The 13,685-nt window shown below is 49.3% G+C and overlaps 1 protein-coding gene across 11 annotated transcripts in view; it reads left to right on the top strand.

Annotated features, from left to right (window-relative positions):
- The window catches only part of Eip93F (Ecdysone-induced protein 93F), a 65,051-nt gene that overhangs the window by 42,159 nt on the left and 9,207 nt on the right, over positions 1 to 13,685 (top strand). For 10 of the 11 annotated variants that reach the window (XM_026818124.1, XM_026818131.1, XM_026818129.1 and 7 more), the window contains 4 exons: positions 9,018 to 9,832; positions 9,916 to 10,227; positions 11,076 to 11,318; positions 11,737 to 11,816. In XM_026818124.1, coding sequence (XP_026673925.1) covers positions 9,018 to 9,832; positions 9,916 to 10,227; positions 11,076 to 11,318; positions 11,737 to 11,816 — 1,450 coding nt within the window. The remainder of the gene's footprint in view (positions 1 to 9,017; positions 9,833 to 9,915; positions 10,228 to 11,075; positions 11,319 to 11,736; positions 11,817 to 13,685) is intronic. The other variant, XM_026818132.1, reaches the window with a different exon arrangement.

Genomic DNA, 13,685 nt, shown 5'->3' with positions numbered 1-13,685 from the left:
TGGGAAAGGGAGCACCGAAGTTAAATTGACGAAAATGACGCGGCACCTTCCTTTTTGTCTCTCGCCTCGCCTCGTCTCGCGTTCTCGCTTGCAACCGGCGCCGATGCCTTGGAGAACGCCTTCCGAAAAAAAAAGGTGAAACTTCAAAGCGGCATCAGCATACTCCAAGGCTAGTGTCTAACGAACCGCGGCTCGAGAGCGGGAGGATGACTGTGGTTACCCCGCGTAACGTCACTCTCCGTCGAACGATTCGACGTTCGAATTTTACTTGTTCGACGTTGCCTCTGTTTACGACCCACCGACCGATCTATCGTATGTTCGTCGTCTAGTTATCGTTTCATCATATCTGTAACTCGACGCGTTACGAAGGAACGTTTTAAAACGGCGATTCTAAACTCTCGTTCATTACCGTGCGGGTTTTCATGGCTGAATATCGACGTGTCGCTTGAAAAAGGTGTTCGTTAATTTTTAATCCCAAGTGGGAGCGAGTATTTTATTACAGCCAATATCGGGGTGTAAAGCGTAAACTTTTCCGCGTTGACATTAATATTTTATGAAACATTTTTCGCCGGATGTGTAAATGAGACCCCAGCCCTGGCGTCGCGTGTAAACAATTTGGAAAATTACCAGCGCACCGTGTCGAGAGCTGTTTTTTAAAACGCGATAAAACGAGTTAATACTCAGATGGAAGCGCATAATAATCCATTAAATGATCACATGCCCCGTCAGATAATTATCAAGCTTGACAGAAATTAATATCAATGAACGATATTAATGATCATTCTCCTTGTAAAGTATAACGCGTGTCGCTAGCGAGCAGTCCGTTTCAGTTGTAAAATTCATATCGTACACCGGTAATTCTGTTCCCCCTTTGTACTTGATAAATTATCTCTTCCGCGATACAATTTTCTTTCTACGTTTTCCCAACTCTGCGCCAGTTATTCGTCATACGGGCGTATTATTTAATCTGGCTGTTCGACTGCTGAAAGTAGATCCAGTCGCGGCTGGTCAGGCGGTACTCCACCGGCCTCTAACCCCAGAATCGCGCCAACGTTTCTAGCTCGGTTTAACAAAAATCACAGCATTCAATTATGTACTCAAATCCTCTGCTGTTTTTTACTCGCATAAATTTCGCAATGATGACTCGCAGTCGGGTCGTTCGAAATGAATCGCGAATCCGTTTTATTCGGACGGTGCAGACGATAAATTCATAGATTTCCCGTTAAACGGCCCGATTTGCGAAACGGGCCCGTTAGAGTATCGTTTGTGCTCGCTGCAACGTTATACACAGAACCGGCGGTGAAAAACTCGGAACGTTAATCCGATGACGGATGGCGGCGGTGATCTGTTGCATTTTAATTTGTTCTTTTTCGGATCGACCATCGAACTTCATCGGCCGCGCAGAGCAAAGCTTTACCATCGAAACACGCGAGTATTTATCCAGTACGCGATTCTCTGTCTCCCTCTAACGTTCTCATCGTTGTTGCTCTTTAGAGCTATCTGTCAGCTTTCTTTATCTTACAATTAGTCTCGTGACTAGCCAAGCATGTCAACTTATTAGCCAGTTAAAGCGATCTCCCGAAACGGACGTTAAGTATTTTTATTATCCCGAATTAAATGATTTGATATCACGAAAGTAGGGCGATCCGGACGAGCTTCATCCTGTTTTTTCTGACAGTTCTTATCAGTTTATTTCGGCCCTATTGTCGTCTCTGTTTCCACGTTTCTCTCCTCGCCTTGCGTATCGTATGTACCTTTCGTCGGACGCAACCCGTGTCTAAACACACGTCACGATGATATTCCTTTCTAGCCCCGGACCGTTTGCTTGCAGCCATTTCCCAACGTCGAGTCGAAAACACCGGTTCTGTTTGCGCATTCTGATACATTCATATCGAAACCGAGCGGAAAGGAATTCTACAACTTTTTTTAATCGTCCTAAAGCAATTTCCCAAACTAGGGACGAAAAATTCGACATTCCAATTACAAATTTCTATTATAAATCATTTCATCATTACGTTCTATCCTTTGAATCTTATCTCCTTTGATAACGTGCGTAAAAGAATAGATGCAGATTTTTTTAGTAGCAAACACATTATTTTTTTAAAATTGCATATTTTCGTAACGCACGCAGTTAGCTTAATTAGTAGCAGTTTGTATTATCATAAATAATTACGGGAAAAGGATGTTAAGGCCGTGATAGAGGAAGGTGAACCCGGCAGCGTCCTTCGCGCTTCCGGCGATCCGTCCAATGCCGTTTCTTTATCGCGAATTCAACGTTGGCCCACACGAGAGGACGCGCGAGCGCGCAACACGTCCTGCGGGTAACGTTAGACAGCATAGAAACGATAAATGGGTCGCAAGACGACCGTGCGGTACGTCTGGTATCCGATTGCCTCGCTCCAGCATCGCTGAGCTAAGCTGAAACATTGTAAGTGCGCCAAGCCTTTGATTATACCAGCCAAGATTTTGGCTTTCTGCTTCGTACGAAACACCAGCCTCGTCTTTAACGCTGCAAGTCTTCAACCGAACTGGAATACAGTGTCATTTAGAACTGGATCATAATTTTTCTTTGCATACTCCAACTTTCGAGTAATCGTAGTGGAGACCGTAGAGAAATGTGCGTGCTGCTATTCATAATTTTATTAGCTCGTTAACGGATTAACCAGCTTTGCCGGATTGACTTCGTTCGCCAAGCGGTGTAGCGCATCGAGATGGTACCGATTCGTGGTAATCGCGCGGATCGTTTCGAAAAGGACGAGAGTCAAGCTAGTCTTGGTTTTAGCCTTGCTCCGAGGGAAGAAAAAAAAAATTGCGAATCCTGAAATCTTTACTATTGGAGGTAGCGAGCGCAGCCAGCGGAGCATAGCTGTAATTTCACATTGTTCCAGTATATTATTTCATTGCACGATATCGCTCCATTAGTTCGACCCGAGCAGTGATTCCCGAGGTCATTATACCAGTGGAGAATCGTCGAGAAAGAGTGAGTGGCAAAACGTGGTGAGCGAGGAGGAGGTCGGAGCGAAGGAAGAGGAGCGCTCGAGAGAGGGAAAAGAACGTGAAAGAGAAAGAGAGAGAGAGAGAGAGAGAGAGAGAGAGATGCGAAGAGAGAAGGAGCGAGCGAAGAAGAATGGTCCGCGAGGTCAGCCCACGTTCGTACATATTCTCACGTAGATCTGTGTACGTACCGACGCGTGCACACCTTGACGAACATTGTCGAAGAAAAAGAGAAGCCAGTCGCCCCGATAATCCGTCGCCGACTGGCTGTGCCTAGCGGTCGGTACAGTACGTACCGTACGTACGCACGGGGTGACTGCCTAAAGAGGACAGAGAAAACGAGACCCGAAAGGGACCAGATATTTTCGGGGGCAGCTGGTACCTTTCTGGGTTCACGTGTGTATCGCTCGCGAGAGTCGGAGCGTTGCGCTGAAAAGGGTGTGTGCGCGCGCGCCTTTCTTCGCGCATTGTTCGCCTTCCGTGCCTTTTGTAACAGCCTTCGCCGGCCCGGGTTTCCTGTTCCGTCCGATTTTGCATTTTCGCAACGGACGATCGAATACTTTTGCCCACTTCTCGATGAAAGTGCGTAGCTCTCTAAGAAATTTTACTAAGATTAAACCCCGAATTCTCCTAAGGACCAATTTAGTAAAAAAATTATTTCGCGATACCTGATCGATTTTAAAAGACGAGGCTAAACATTAAATCTAATACCGCTGTTCGCGAGTATGCGAGTTTTGTTCGGGCGTCGATATGTCCGGGAGAGATTAACAAATAACCTTCACGGTCTCTATCTTTGGCAAGCATCGTTTCGAGATCTTAATGAGGCACGGCTGGGTTCCATGCCTTGTTGAGAGACAAGTAACGCTCCGCGGATTTCGACATCCATCTTGCTTCTCTCTGTCCTTTGCTCGCCACGAAAACCGCCGCGCCGCGTATATGTATGTATAACTAACCGATCTCTCGCCGGTGAATGGGAATCTCGTGCGATCGCGTAACAAAGCCGACGCTGATAACTCTCGAGTAGGCGACCGAGGAATATATTTTTAACCGGTTACATAGCTACACAGGTAGGTTTCTTACCTACCAGAGACGCTATTTTAATCGTCCGCAATTAAGCTGTATCGACGGAGGATCGCGTTAAATCGTAAACTGCATCTCACACTCGTTCGGTTTCTCTGTGCGCTCATTGTTGTTTTATACTTGGTTTTATGTTTGCGAATTGTGTTGGGTCGTTATCTCGCGAGGGGCCTGTGGCTTTCTAATTTAATTCCATCGATAGTCATATCGGCAAAGAGGAGCTAGTTTCGCGCTGCCCGTCATAGACGGTCCGTTCTCTTTTCTTTTCGGTCGCGGACGAGCCACGAAATTTCGCAAAACCGACCTCGACGGCGGCGCAGGAGTTCCCAGGCGGGGGTCGTTATCGCAATTATTTCGTTATTATCGTCCCGGCGGCTTAGGTCGCGCGGCTCAGGCGAATCGCGCAGGCAAGTTTCGGACAAAGGATAGCCTTGTGCGTTCGTGAGAGCCAGCTGTGGGCCCCACCATGCCCGGCCACCCATTTTCTAACCTTCTACTCTCGTCTAAACCGGATTGCCATTGGTCGAAACGGGCCGACGATTAGCGACGGGACCAAGGGAACGATAGGCACCGAGACGCAGGACCGTCAGACGTCGGAGGGGAAAAATATAGCGCGCGCGCTCGATTCTAAAATTGCGGCGCAGCGATTGGTCGGATGGGGCCCCGAGGCCATTCGATTTAGAATTGAAGAATGGTGCCGCTATATCCTCGGCTCGCTCGGAGGACGCCCGTCGAAAGTAGATCCTCTCTCTCTCTTTCTCTATCCTTCGTTCTCCGATCTTCCTTCATTTTGATTCCCCATTTATCAAGGGAACGACCGATCGCTTCGGGGACCGACGGATTCCATTTTTTACCGTAACGCACAAAAATTCCTTCTCCAATTCTTCCAAAGATTCGTACTGAGATTTTTCGCAATGCAAAATTGCAATTTCATTCCAAGATTCGAATTTGGTAGAGAACCACGCCGTGCCGTCTGGCATTAAAAAGGGAACGAAATTTTTCTGAACGTTTAATCGTGAAAAACTGAAAGGACTAGACACGGAGAAGGGATAATCGTTTTATACGGTGGAGAAGTTCCCGGGTGCGAAGTCTGCGTCACGATTGGCTTAATCCCGGGCGTGGTCATCTGCCCTACTTCTTCCTCTTCTTAAATGGCACGCGAGATAAGATTGGTTCGGCACCTCTCGCCTGGAATTTCATCCTAAAGGCGCGCCACCCGTCTAATTACTTCTGGAATCGATCAAGGACTCGAACTTTGCTCACCGCGAATATCCCCCGGCCGTCCTTTCGATCAGCCGGCCTGAGGAAAATGTCAAGTAATGAATTATATAACGGGTTCTCGGTGGTAGCGGCGCGACCATATTTTTCACCGAAACGCGAACCGTCCGTCTCATCTTCGCGTCGATATTAATCGCGAAAATTGTCCGACGTACAATAAAAGCGAAGGCGTATTTCATTGGAGAAAAGTCTGTCGCGGACACGACGAACGACTGGGCAGGAATTCATCGTTTTTCGGTTCGATGCGATTTACGTCATTCAGCGAACGTCTTTCGCAAGAGAGAGCCGCGGAGCTTGTTTCTGTTTCTTCGCTCGGTTAGCTCAGCCGTGGTGTACCGTTCGTTGCGTTCAACCGTTCGGCTCTAGCGTTCATTCAGTCGGAAATCCGGGGTGCCCGCGCGTACTTCGCCCGCCCACTCGAACGGAGAACTTCTTGGCGAGAGGAAAAAGCGCGATTACTACCTTCCCTGGTCGGATTATATTCTCTCGGTGGCCATTGATTACATGCAAGGTCGACGATGCTGCGGTCGCGGTGCAAACGGATAGACGAGAGTTAATCAGACCTTTCGAACGAGACGGGAATCTCAACCGGCGTTCACCGTCGAAAGTACATCGACCGTCCGGAACATTTAATTTCAGTTGTTTCCACGATCGAACGTCTGACCTATTTTCGATTAATCATACGAGCATTTACGATAATTACTCGATTCGGGCGGGCGTACGCCTCTTCCGCATCAGGTGTGCTACGAACGAGTCGGTGGAGTCCCACCAGACAAACAGTCTATCGTTCGCAAGCCGATCCCCTCGACGAAAGGGAACTCTTGATCTTTTTCGTTGTTCGCCGTTGAGTTTCTTTTGTTCGTTCCGCGACGGTACTTACTGTTAGATGAGTTGCCGTTTGACGTCACCGGGAAACGAGGCTAAATTTAACTCGGCGAGGAGAAAAAGAATTTCGTGCAACGATCGCCTTATATTCCGGACAGATTTTTTTCATGACTCACCCGCGCGGCCTTGAGTGGCAGCACGTTCCCGCGAGATGATGATTCGTAATATAATAATCGTCGCGGTTCTCTTGGCGCGCGCTCGATTACACAGAAGTTCGAGGCTTCTCTCTCTCTCTCTCTCTCTTTCTGTCTCTCGTTTTTCAGCAGATCAGGATTGCGCTCTCTTGTGCAACGAGTTCGCGGTTCCTCTTATCGATGCATTATTAAGACCTAACGCGGTTGCCGGCTGGAAAGCCGCGGGCGCGACGGGTGACACAGAATTTGTGGAAAATACCCGCTGGTTGGTCATAGTTTCGATTTCTGACGGCAGCGACGACGGTGTATCATTTGGCCGCTACGTAAATCGATCAAAATTAGTCACCCGAAGCGATGTAATTATTTTCGAAACGCCCACTTATAACCACACGTGCGAGACACTCGATTGTTCGAGTTCATTAGTATTCCTCCCGACGTAACTGGGAGACCAATAAAAAATGTCCAATTGTGTGCAATTTTTTTGCCGCTATCTCCGTTGCAATATTTGGAATAAACGTGAAATACGTATTCGAATAGATAAACTATGTCTCCTATCAGCGTTTACGTGATTAGTGTTTATTCTTAGCATATCTCTTGCGATTACGGCAACGTAATTGGCGAGGGTATTTTTGTACAACCTGCCGAACTATTGTGTAATATTATTAAGTAATGCGCGATCGGCTCGGCCGTGTTTTACGAACAGTTCTGAATGGCGGCCGTTCGCGAACGAAAGCAGCCGTAACGTTCAAAAAGTGATACGTTCTATTTCAGAGTCCGCCTGTATAAACTCAGCCCTGACCGTAATACTTGTCATACGTTTTTCTGACAGCAGCGCGTGCATGCGGACGCGCTCGTGTATACGTGTGCAGGGAAGTAAGTAGTAGACATACGTACATACGTTGGAGCGGCGCAGATCCAGTTCGCGTTTCCGCAAACTGGCATTATATACCTGTATTTGATAAGCTGCGTGGAGAACTAGAGCGTTTAAATAATGGCCGCTAATACAGCGAAGGAGAGAGACGAAACAAGGACTATCCGCTCCGATGCGATGGGGAGGCGTCGCTATCCGTTCGAAACGTTCGACAAACAATAATAATTTATTCAGATGTTTTTCATTGCGCCGCGCGCGTTCTCCTTTTACAGCCCCACCGCGTTGTTAACGCAACCTAGCCCGATCGATGTCCGACGAACCTATATGCGTTTTCGCGACGACGCTTCTTTTAAATTTCCATCACAACAGACATTCCAATTTTTTTTATTCATCGGTGACACAGTCGGACACCGGAAACGGTCCGCAGAGGCGGGGAACACGGGATTCCCAGTCTCGTGAAATTTTTACTTGCTAGAAATCGTCGAGGAAAATCGCTTAACCGTATCAAGATTCACCACTGAATCTGCTAGTAGATTTACGGCCAGTCGTTTCCTCGATCTTATAAATCGCCAACCGCCAGAGGACAACACAGCTACTTAATCGTGCAACATTTGCATCGACACACATTGTAGCCGGTTTAAAGTTCTGCGTAGCGGCAAGGGGGAGAGAGGAGATCTGAGCGGCCTTCGCGATTCGAAGGAGGGTTAATCGACGCTGGCCGTACGACAAAATCAATTCGGCGAGAAATAAAGGCGGCAGCCATGAAAAATCGCCTCGGCGAGCGGTTGCGGCAGCGGCTCGATCTTCTCGCGCACGCGAATTCCACCCACACACGCGACCGCCACCGAGTATTTACGTATACGCGAATCGGTCGGCGTGTGCCCGTGGCACACGCGACGACCAAATGGCGTGACAGTTATGGTGCATTTGCGGGACGCGTGCCGCCGTACCGGGTGTCTGTTTAGAATCAATTGACGCGCTCCAAGTAGGACTCCGACCGTCGCTAGAGTCGAATCCGTTCGCGGCCGAGTTCGTCGAGTCGCGAACGCCAGGTTTTATATTCATTTAACTGCCATTTGAACATTTTCGAGTATCATTTGCACGATCATTATACCTTCTTTTTTATTTTGTCACGGTCGCAAAGAGAATCAGATTACATCGGGATCGATCGTTTGGTGAAAAATAAACATCGTTCTGAATTTACATTGCAACTCGATATTTCCGTTGGATATTTATATTTGGAATTGATATCGGTCAGAAACGTTGTATTAAAAAGCCGTGCGGGTGGTCTGTCGAATAGATTATTAAATGCGGCGAAGGTTGCGTTTTGGCTGGCTGTAATTTTTCTCTCGTTGCGACATTTCGCAACGTGCACGTGTTGTCGGTGTCCTTCGGAAAAAGGAAAATAAAAGAGCGCGGCGTCCGGTCGGTTTCTCGAGCGTGCGATTTTCGTGGATTCCGCAAGTCGCCGGTTATCGCGGTTCACGGATCTCTTCGTACTTGCACGAGAAACTCCCATTTTCCACGCTTCTCACCCGCCTTTTCCCTCTGACGCAATCCGCTTATCGTTACGCGTCTTATTAATCACCGCACTGATAGACCGGTCTTCGCGATCTACGATCTGTCTTATCTCTGTTTTCGTTATGCATGCAAATGAGTAGATCGGATAGTGAAAATGATTTTATGACCGAGAGGTGAATTCGAGGGGTGTGGTTCGATCGGGGGTTGAGGGCCAGCGGCGGTCATCATTGTTTGATGTAGTCGCGGTGGTGTCTCAGGTCTGGAACGGGTAGCGGAGGAGTTGATGGGCCGTAGGAGATGGAAGCAATACCAGGACACCCTGTACAGCGGTACTCGCAGCAGCGAATCACTGACGGCGCAGCCCCACCACCGATTATACCCGGCGTTCTCGTCGTCCTGCGACCCGGTGCCCGGGAACCTGGAACAAATTGGGCCGCGTGCGATCCACCCGGCGGCGTCCACCTCGTTACCCACAACGATAACGACGACAACGACGACGGTGCCGCCGGGTGCGACGATACCCACGACGACCACAACGGCGACCGCGACGACCACCGCTCCTGGCCTGGTGAAACAGGAGACCCTGCAGAGGCATCACCTGCAGAACCACCATCACCTTCAACCCTCCGCGCAAGACCATCGCCACGGTCAGGAGGATCGTCGCCTGAAACCGGACGAGATCAAGGTCGAGGCCGCCGAGGAGGAATTCGCGAACGGCGTCGGCCGAGACGAGTCGAAAGACACGTCGACGGAGACCACGGGAACGACGACGGCGGCGACGACGACGACGACGGTAACCACGGGTTCGAGTACCACGGCCACCATGACCACGGGCACCACCACGATCCCGACGACGAGGCGACGACGCAAACGGCGCCAGAACGACGGAGATGCCACCGAGGAGGACGAAGAGAACGAGGAAGAGGAAGAGGGAAGGCAGTCCGAGGCGGAGAAGCGGTTAAAGCTCGACGAAGACGTTGTCGACAGGCCCGTCAGTCCTCTCAGAATCGAGGGGGATCGGGGTACTCGGGATCGTACGGCTGCCAACGCTACCGACATGGAAGGGACCAAGGTATCGTGTACAAGTCGTGTACTCCGTTTTTCTCTCGATCGTTATTCAGATAAATCGAACGACTGTTGAACCTTTTGTTACAGGAACGAGCGGAAGAAGTCGCGTCGGAGCGGATACCGGTGACGCAAGGGTTGCTGAGAGTGAAGAAAGAGGAAGAGTTGCAAGAAGCCCCGAGTTCTGGAGGCGGCCCGACGATACCGGGACCGTTGGACGTAGACGGGACCAGGTCGTCGATGCTGCCGTGCCGGGAGGTTGACGTGACCGCGAGGAACACGGTGACGCCGTTTCTCATCGGTAGCCGACGCACCAGTCCACCACCGGAAGACTGGAAGCCGTTGGACAAGTGCTACTTCTGCCTGGACGGCAAGCTACCGCACGACGATCGACCACCTCTTGTAAGTACCTGTCCCTATCATAAAACGGATGTCGCGAACGTATACGTGCACACATACATAACATACACATCGCGTCCGTACGCTTCTCTCGATGCGATCGCGTCACGGTGACAAATCGGCGACGAGCAATTAAAAGCTCGACGATGCGATTCGACTGGTCACCGTGACTCGTACGTCCAACCGTGATGCGATGGACGAAAGGAAAACGCATTAGCCGGACGCGAGATATCCTCAGAGCGCATAATTAATCGCGCGGAAGGGGCATCGCGTGTGCGACACGGGAACACAGGCTGACTTCGAAATCCTGGCACCGGAAGAATATAAACTTGTATCCGCGTGAAAGTGAATCGACGATACTCTCCGCGAGTGACGCGAATTAAAGCGTCTATTATCAATCTGGCGATAGAAAATTCCGTATCCGTGATACGGAATCTGTTTGTGCCACGATCTCGGGATCATAGCCTGTACAGCAAGTATTCTAGGGAGTCGATATATCGGTCCGTGTCGCACGTTCAATTTTTGATTTATCTCGCGCGAGAGCACATACATACACATACTTCTCGCCTTCGCGTACGCGGCTTTGATCGCTTTGACGAGGCGCGCGTCGCCCTTATAAAAGTTTCACGAGCCCTAGCGAGGGCCCGCGAATTCGATCGAGGGATTCGATTTCGACGCCGCCGCTGCCGCCGCCGCCGCTTCCTTTTTCCGTCGATTCCGTTTCTTCTATCCTCCCACGCCGGTGGTGGTAATCAAGCCTCCTTTTGCGTGTGCGTTCCCATCGTCTGACCAATGACGAGAGAACCTGGCCATGGCCATAACACTTCTCTTCTCGATGTCGCGTCCTGCAGAGCCCGCCGAGCGACAGTAGCAGCAGCTCGCGGTCGGCCGAGTCACCGATGTCCGCGGTCCAGGTCGACCCGATGGCGGCCTCGATGGTCGCCGCGGCCCTCACCGGCACCTACCCCACCTTGTTGCCCCAGTGGTGTCTGCCGTCGAGGGAGGCTCCTCTCGTCGGGGTGCAGCCTCACCAGGACAGCGCTACGCCGGCCGACCAACCTCTCGACCTTTCGGCGAAACCGAAAAATTCTCAGGTACGTGTGTGACACACCATCATCCTTCTCTGGCGTGGGTAGACTCGTTCGCTTCGCTCGCTCCTGTTCTTCTCTTTCTTCTCCTTTGTTTCCGTGTGAGAGTCAGTCGATCAATCATAAGTAGCCGTCTATGTCTCTCATTTACGTTCGACTCGCGACGCCTCGAGGTGACTCGCACGATTGATCGAATGGTTTTTAACAAAAAAAACACGTGAAACGCGATAGCGACGATGTGCGAGATCCGTTGTGTTCTTTCTACGATAGCGACAAGGTACAGATGTAAGCGGTGACGAAATCTTTGATTTCTGTTAATTTTGCATGCTGAATTATCGCACTTGATCAATCGAGCGAGTCAGCGTATTCTCTCAAAGGTAAACGCAGTACGGTATCGATGATATGGTTGTGCTTTCTGTCGTAGGATAACAACATATCTCTATTGGAACAACAGAAAATACCTCTAAGGATGACAGCAGGTATCGACCCCAAGAGTATCTTTAAGTAAGTAGCCTTTTTAAATCAACGTAGAGAATTTAACGACGTCGCGATCTACCGAAAAACAGCGGGAACGTGCGAAATATTTAGGGCAACCCGTCTCGCCGATCATCGAGACGCGTCTTCGATACTTTCCTGTTCACGGAAGTTGGATCATTAAATGGTATTCGCGTCGCGCATTCGAGGGGACCGCGCCGCATCGGGTTACCGGTAATTAAAAAGTTTTCCCCGCTCCCGTTGTTTGCTTATTCGAAAATTTTTCCGTCGACCGTGTCCCGTTTGTTCTCGAGCTACTCATTACGAAAATTCGCTTCGAAAAGTCAGTTACAATTTTTTTTCCATGCGCTCGTCTGTCCGGAGAAGAGAGAGAGCGTACACATCCCGCGCATTAATCTGTTCAATAGAATTCGCGTGCCGGTGAAATTATCGCGGCCATTTATCCGCTCGTTGCGAAACGAACCTGCCGTTCGTTAATTATTACCAGTGAGCATTAACTCCGTTGCCTTTAAATTTCAAGGGATAACCATTTTCACTCGCGTTATCTCCGCGCGATATTATGTCACCGATAATACGATCGAAGAAGTAAATAATAAGTGGATCAATCCGTTAACAAATTGACTTTCGTACTCAACTGCGATTCAGTTGGAACGTTTCATTGGAAACGAGGTAAAATCGTAGGCTTATCGTCGGTAGCCAAGTTATTATACACATTTCGTTCCATACGAATCAGCGACGGTTATCGGGTTTAAGGATCGCGCGCCCGTTCCAAAGGGTGCGTCGAAAATTGCAGAGTGAAACCTGGCGGGTCCGAATCGGCCGTGAAAGTCAATCGACGATGAACGGAAGTGAAATCGGAAGGACCTTGACTAGAATCGTCCAAGTCGAATGAAACATAATTAGTTTACCAAAAATTTATAGAACGGTTGATCTAAACGCAGCGTAAACGACTCGATATCGTTTCCCGGGCGTAAAATAAATATCGAGGCGACGGACGAGAAAGAAAAGACGAAGAGCCGAGGAGTAAAAGTCGCAAAGCGTGCGTTGCCCCCGGTGTTTTCGCTGTTTTCCCCTTACGGAACATTTTGCGCGTCAAATTTTTATCGTCGTCTATTATTAGTACACCGTAATCTGCACCTCCTGACACAACGAACACCAGCGAGAGTACCTCGGCGTGCGTCGCCGCGAGAAAGATCGAAACGCGGAGAGAAAACGGGACAGTGTTCGCGTTGGCGCACGCGCGGTAACGTAATTAACGATAAGATAACCCGAAACCGCGAGCTGTCGAAGTCGAAATTAGAAGCGCGGACGATCAACCGGACGGGGCAAGAGCCAAAGTATTTCCCCCGCGTGGAAAATTCGTGTAGCTCTTATCGACGGACCGCATACTTGGGACGTCGTCATCTTTCAATTCTGTGCGAATATCATTAAACGAAAATTGTTAAAATCGGTTCATCGGCGGTCAAAGATCAGCAAATTGTAGTACGATAACGAGGTTAATTGTTATGGCAGCAGGTATCGCGCGAAATAAAAAATGAGTAACGTCGGCAGCGATGCGCTTTTATCAGGCTGACGGTCGACGAACTCGTCACGGGGGGGGTGGGGGCCACGGTCCGCGACTCAGACGTTTCTTTTACGACGAATTCCCCCCGCGAGATTAATCTTATCATGCGACAAATTGCACCGGTCCCGATTGCTATCTGTCGCTCTGTTGCGTCACACCGATTCCACGAATCAAAATTTCTTAATGATAACAGAAAAAAATAAAAGAAAAAACAAACGTACAGTAAAGTAGAAATAAATTATCGTATATGTGCTAATTATGAAGGACGTATAGGCTGTATACTTAAACAATGCTAACGTGTTGAATTTGTTATT

Source organism: Ceratina calcarata, unplaced genomic scaffold (assembly GCF_001652005.2).
Source record: "Ceratina calcarata isolate Rehan_Ccalc_2016 unplaced genomic scaffold, ASM165200v1 scaffold78.2, whole genome shotgun sequence".
Classification (NCBI taxonomy): domain Eukaryota; kingdom Metazoa; phylum Arthropoda; class Insecta; order Hymenoptera; family Apidae; genus Ceratina; species Ceratina calcarata.
The sequence above is the reverse complement of the archived record's forward strand: the minus strand, read 5'-3'. Positions and strand labels throughout refer to the sequence as shown.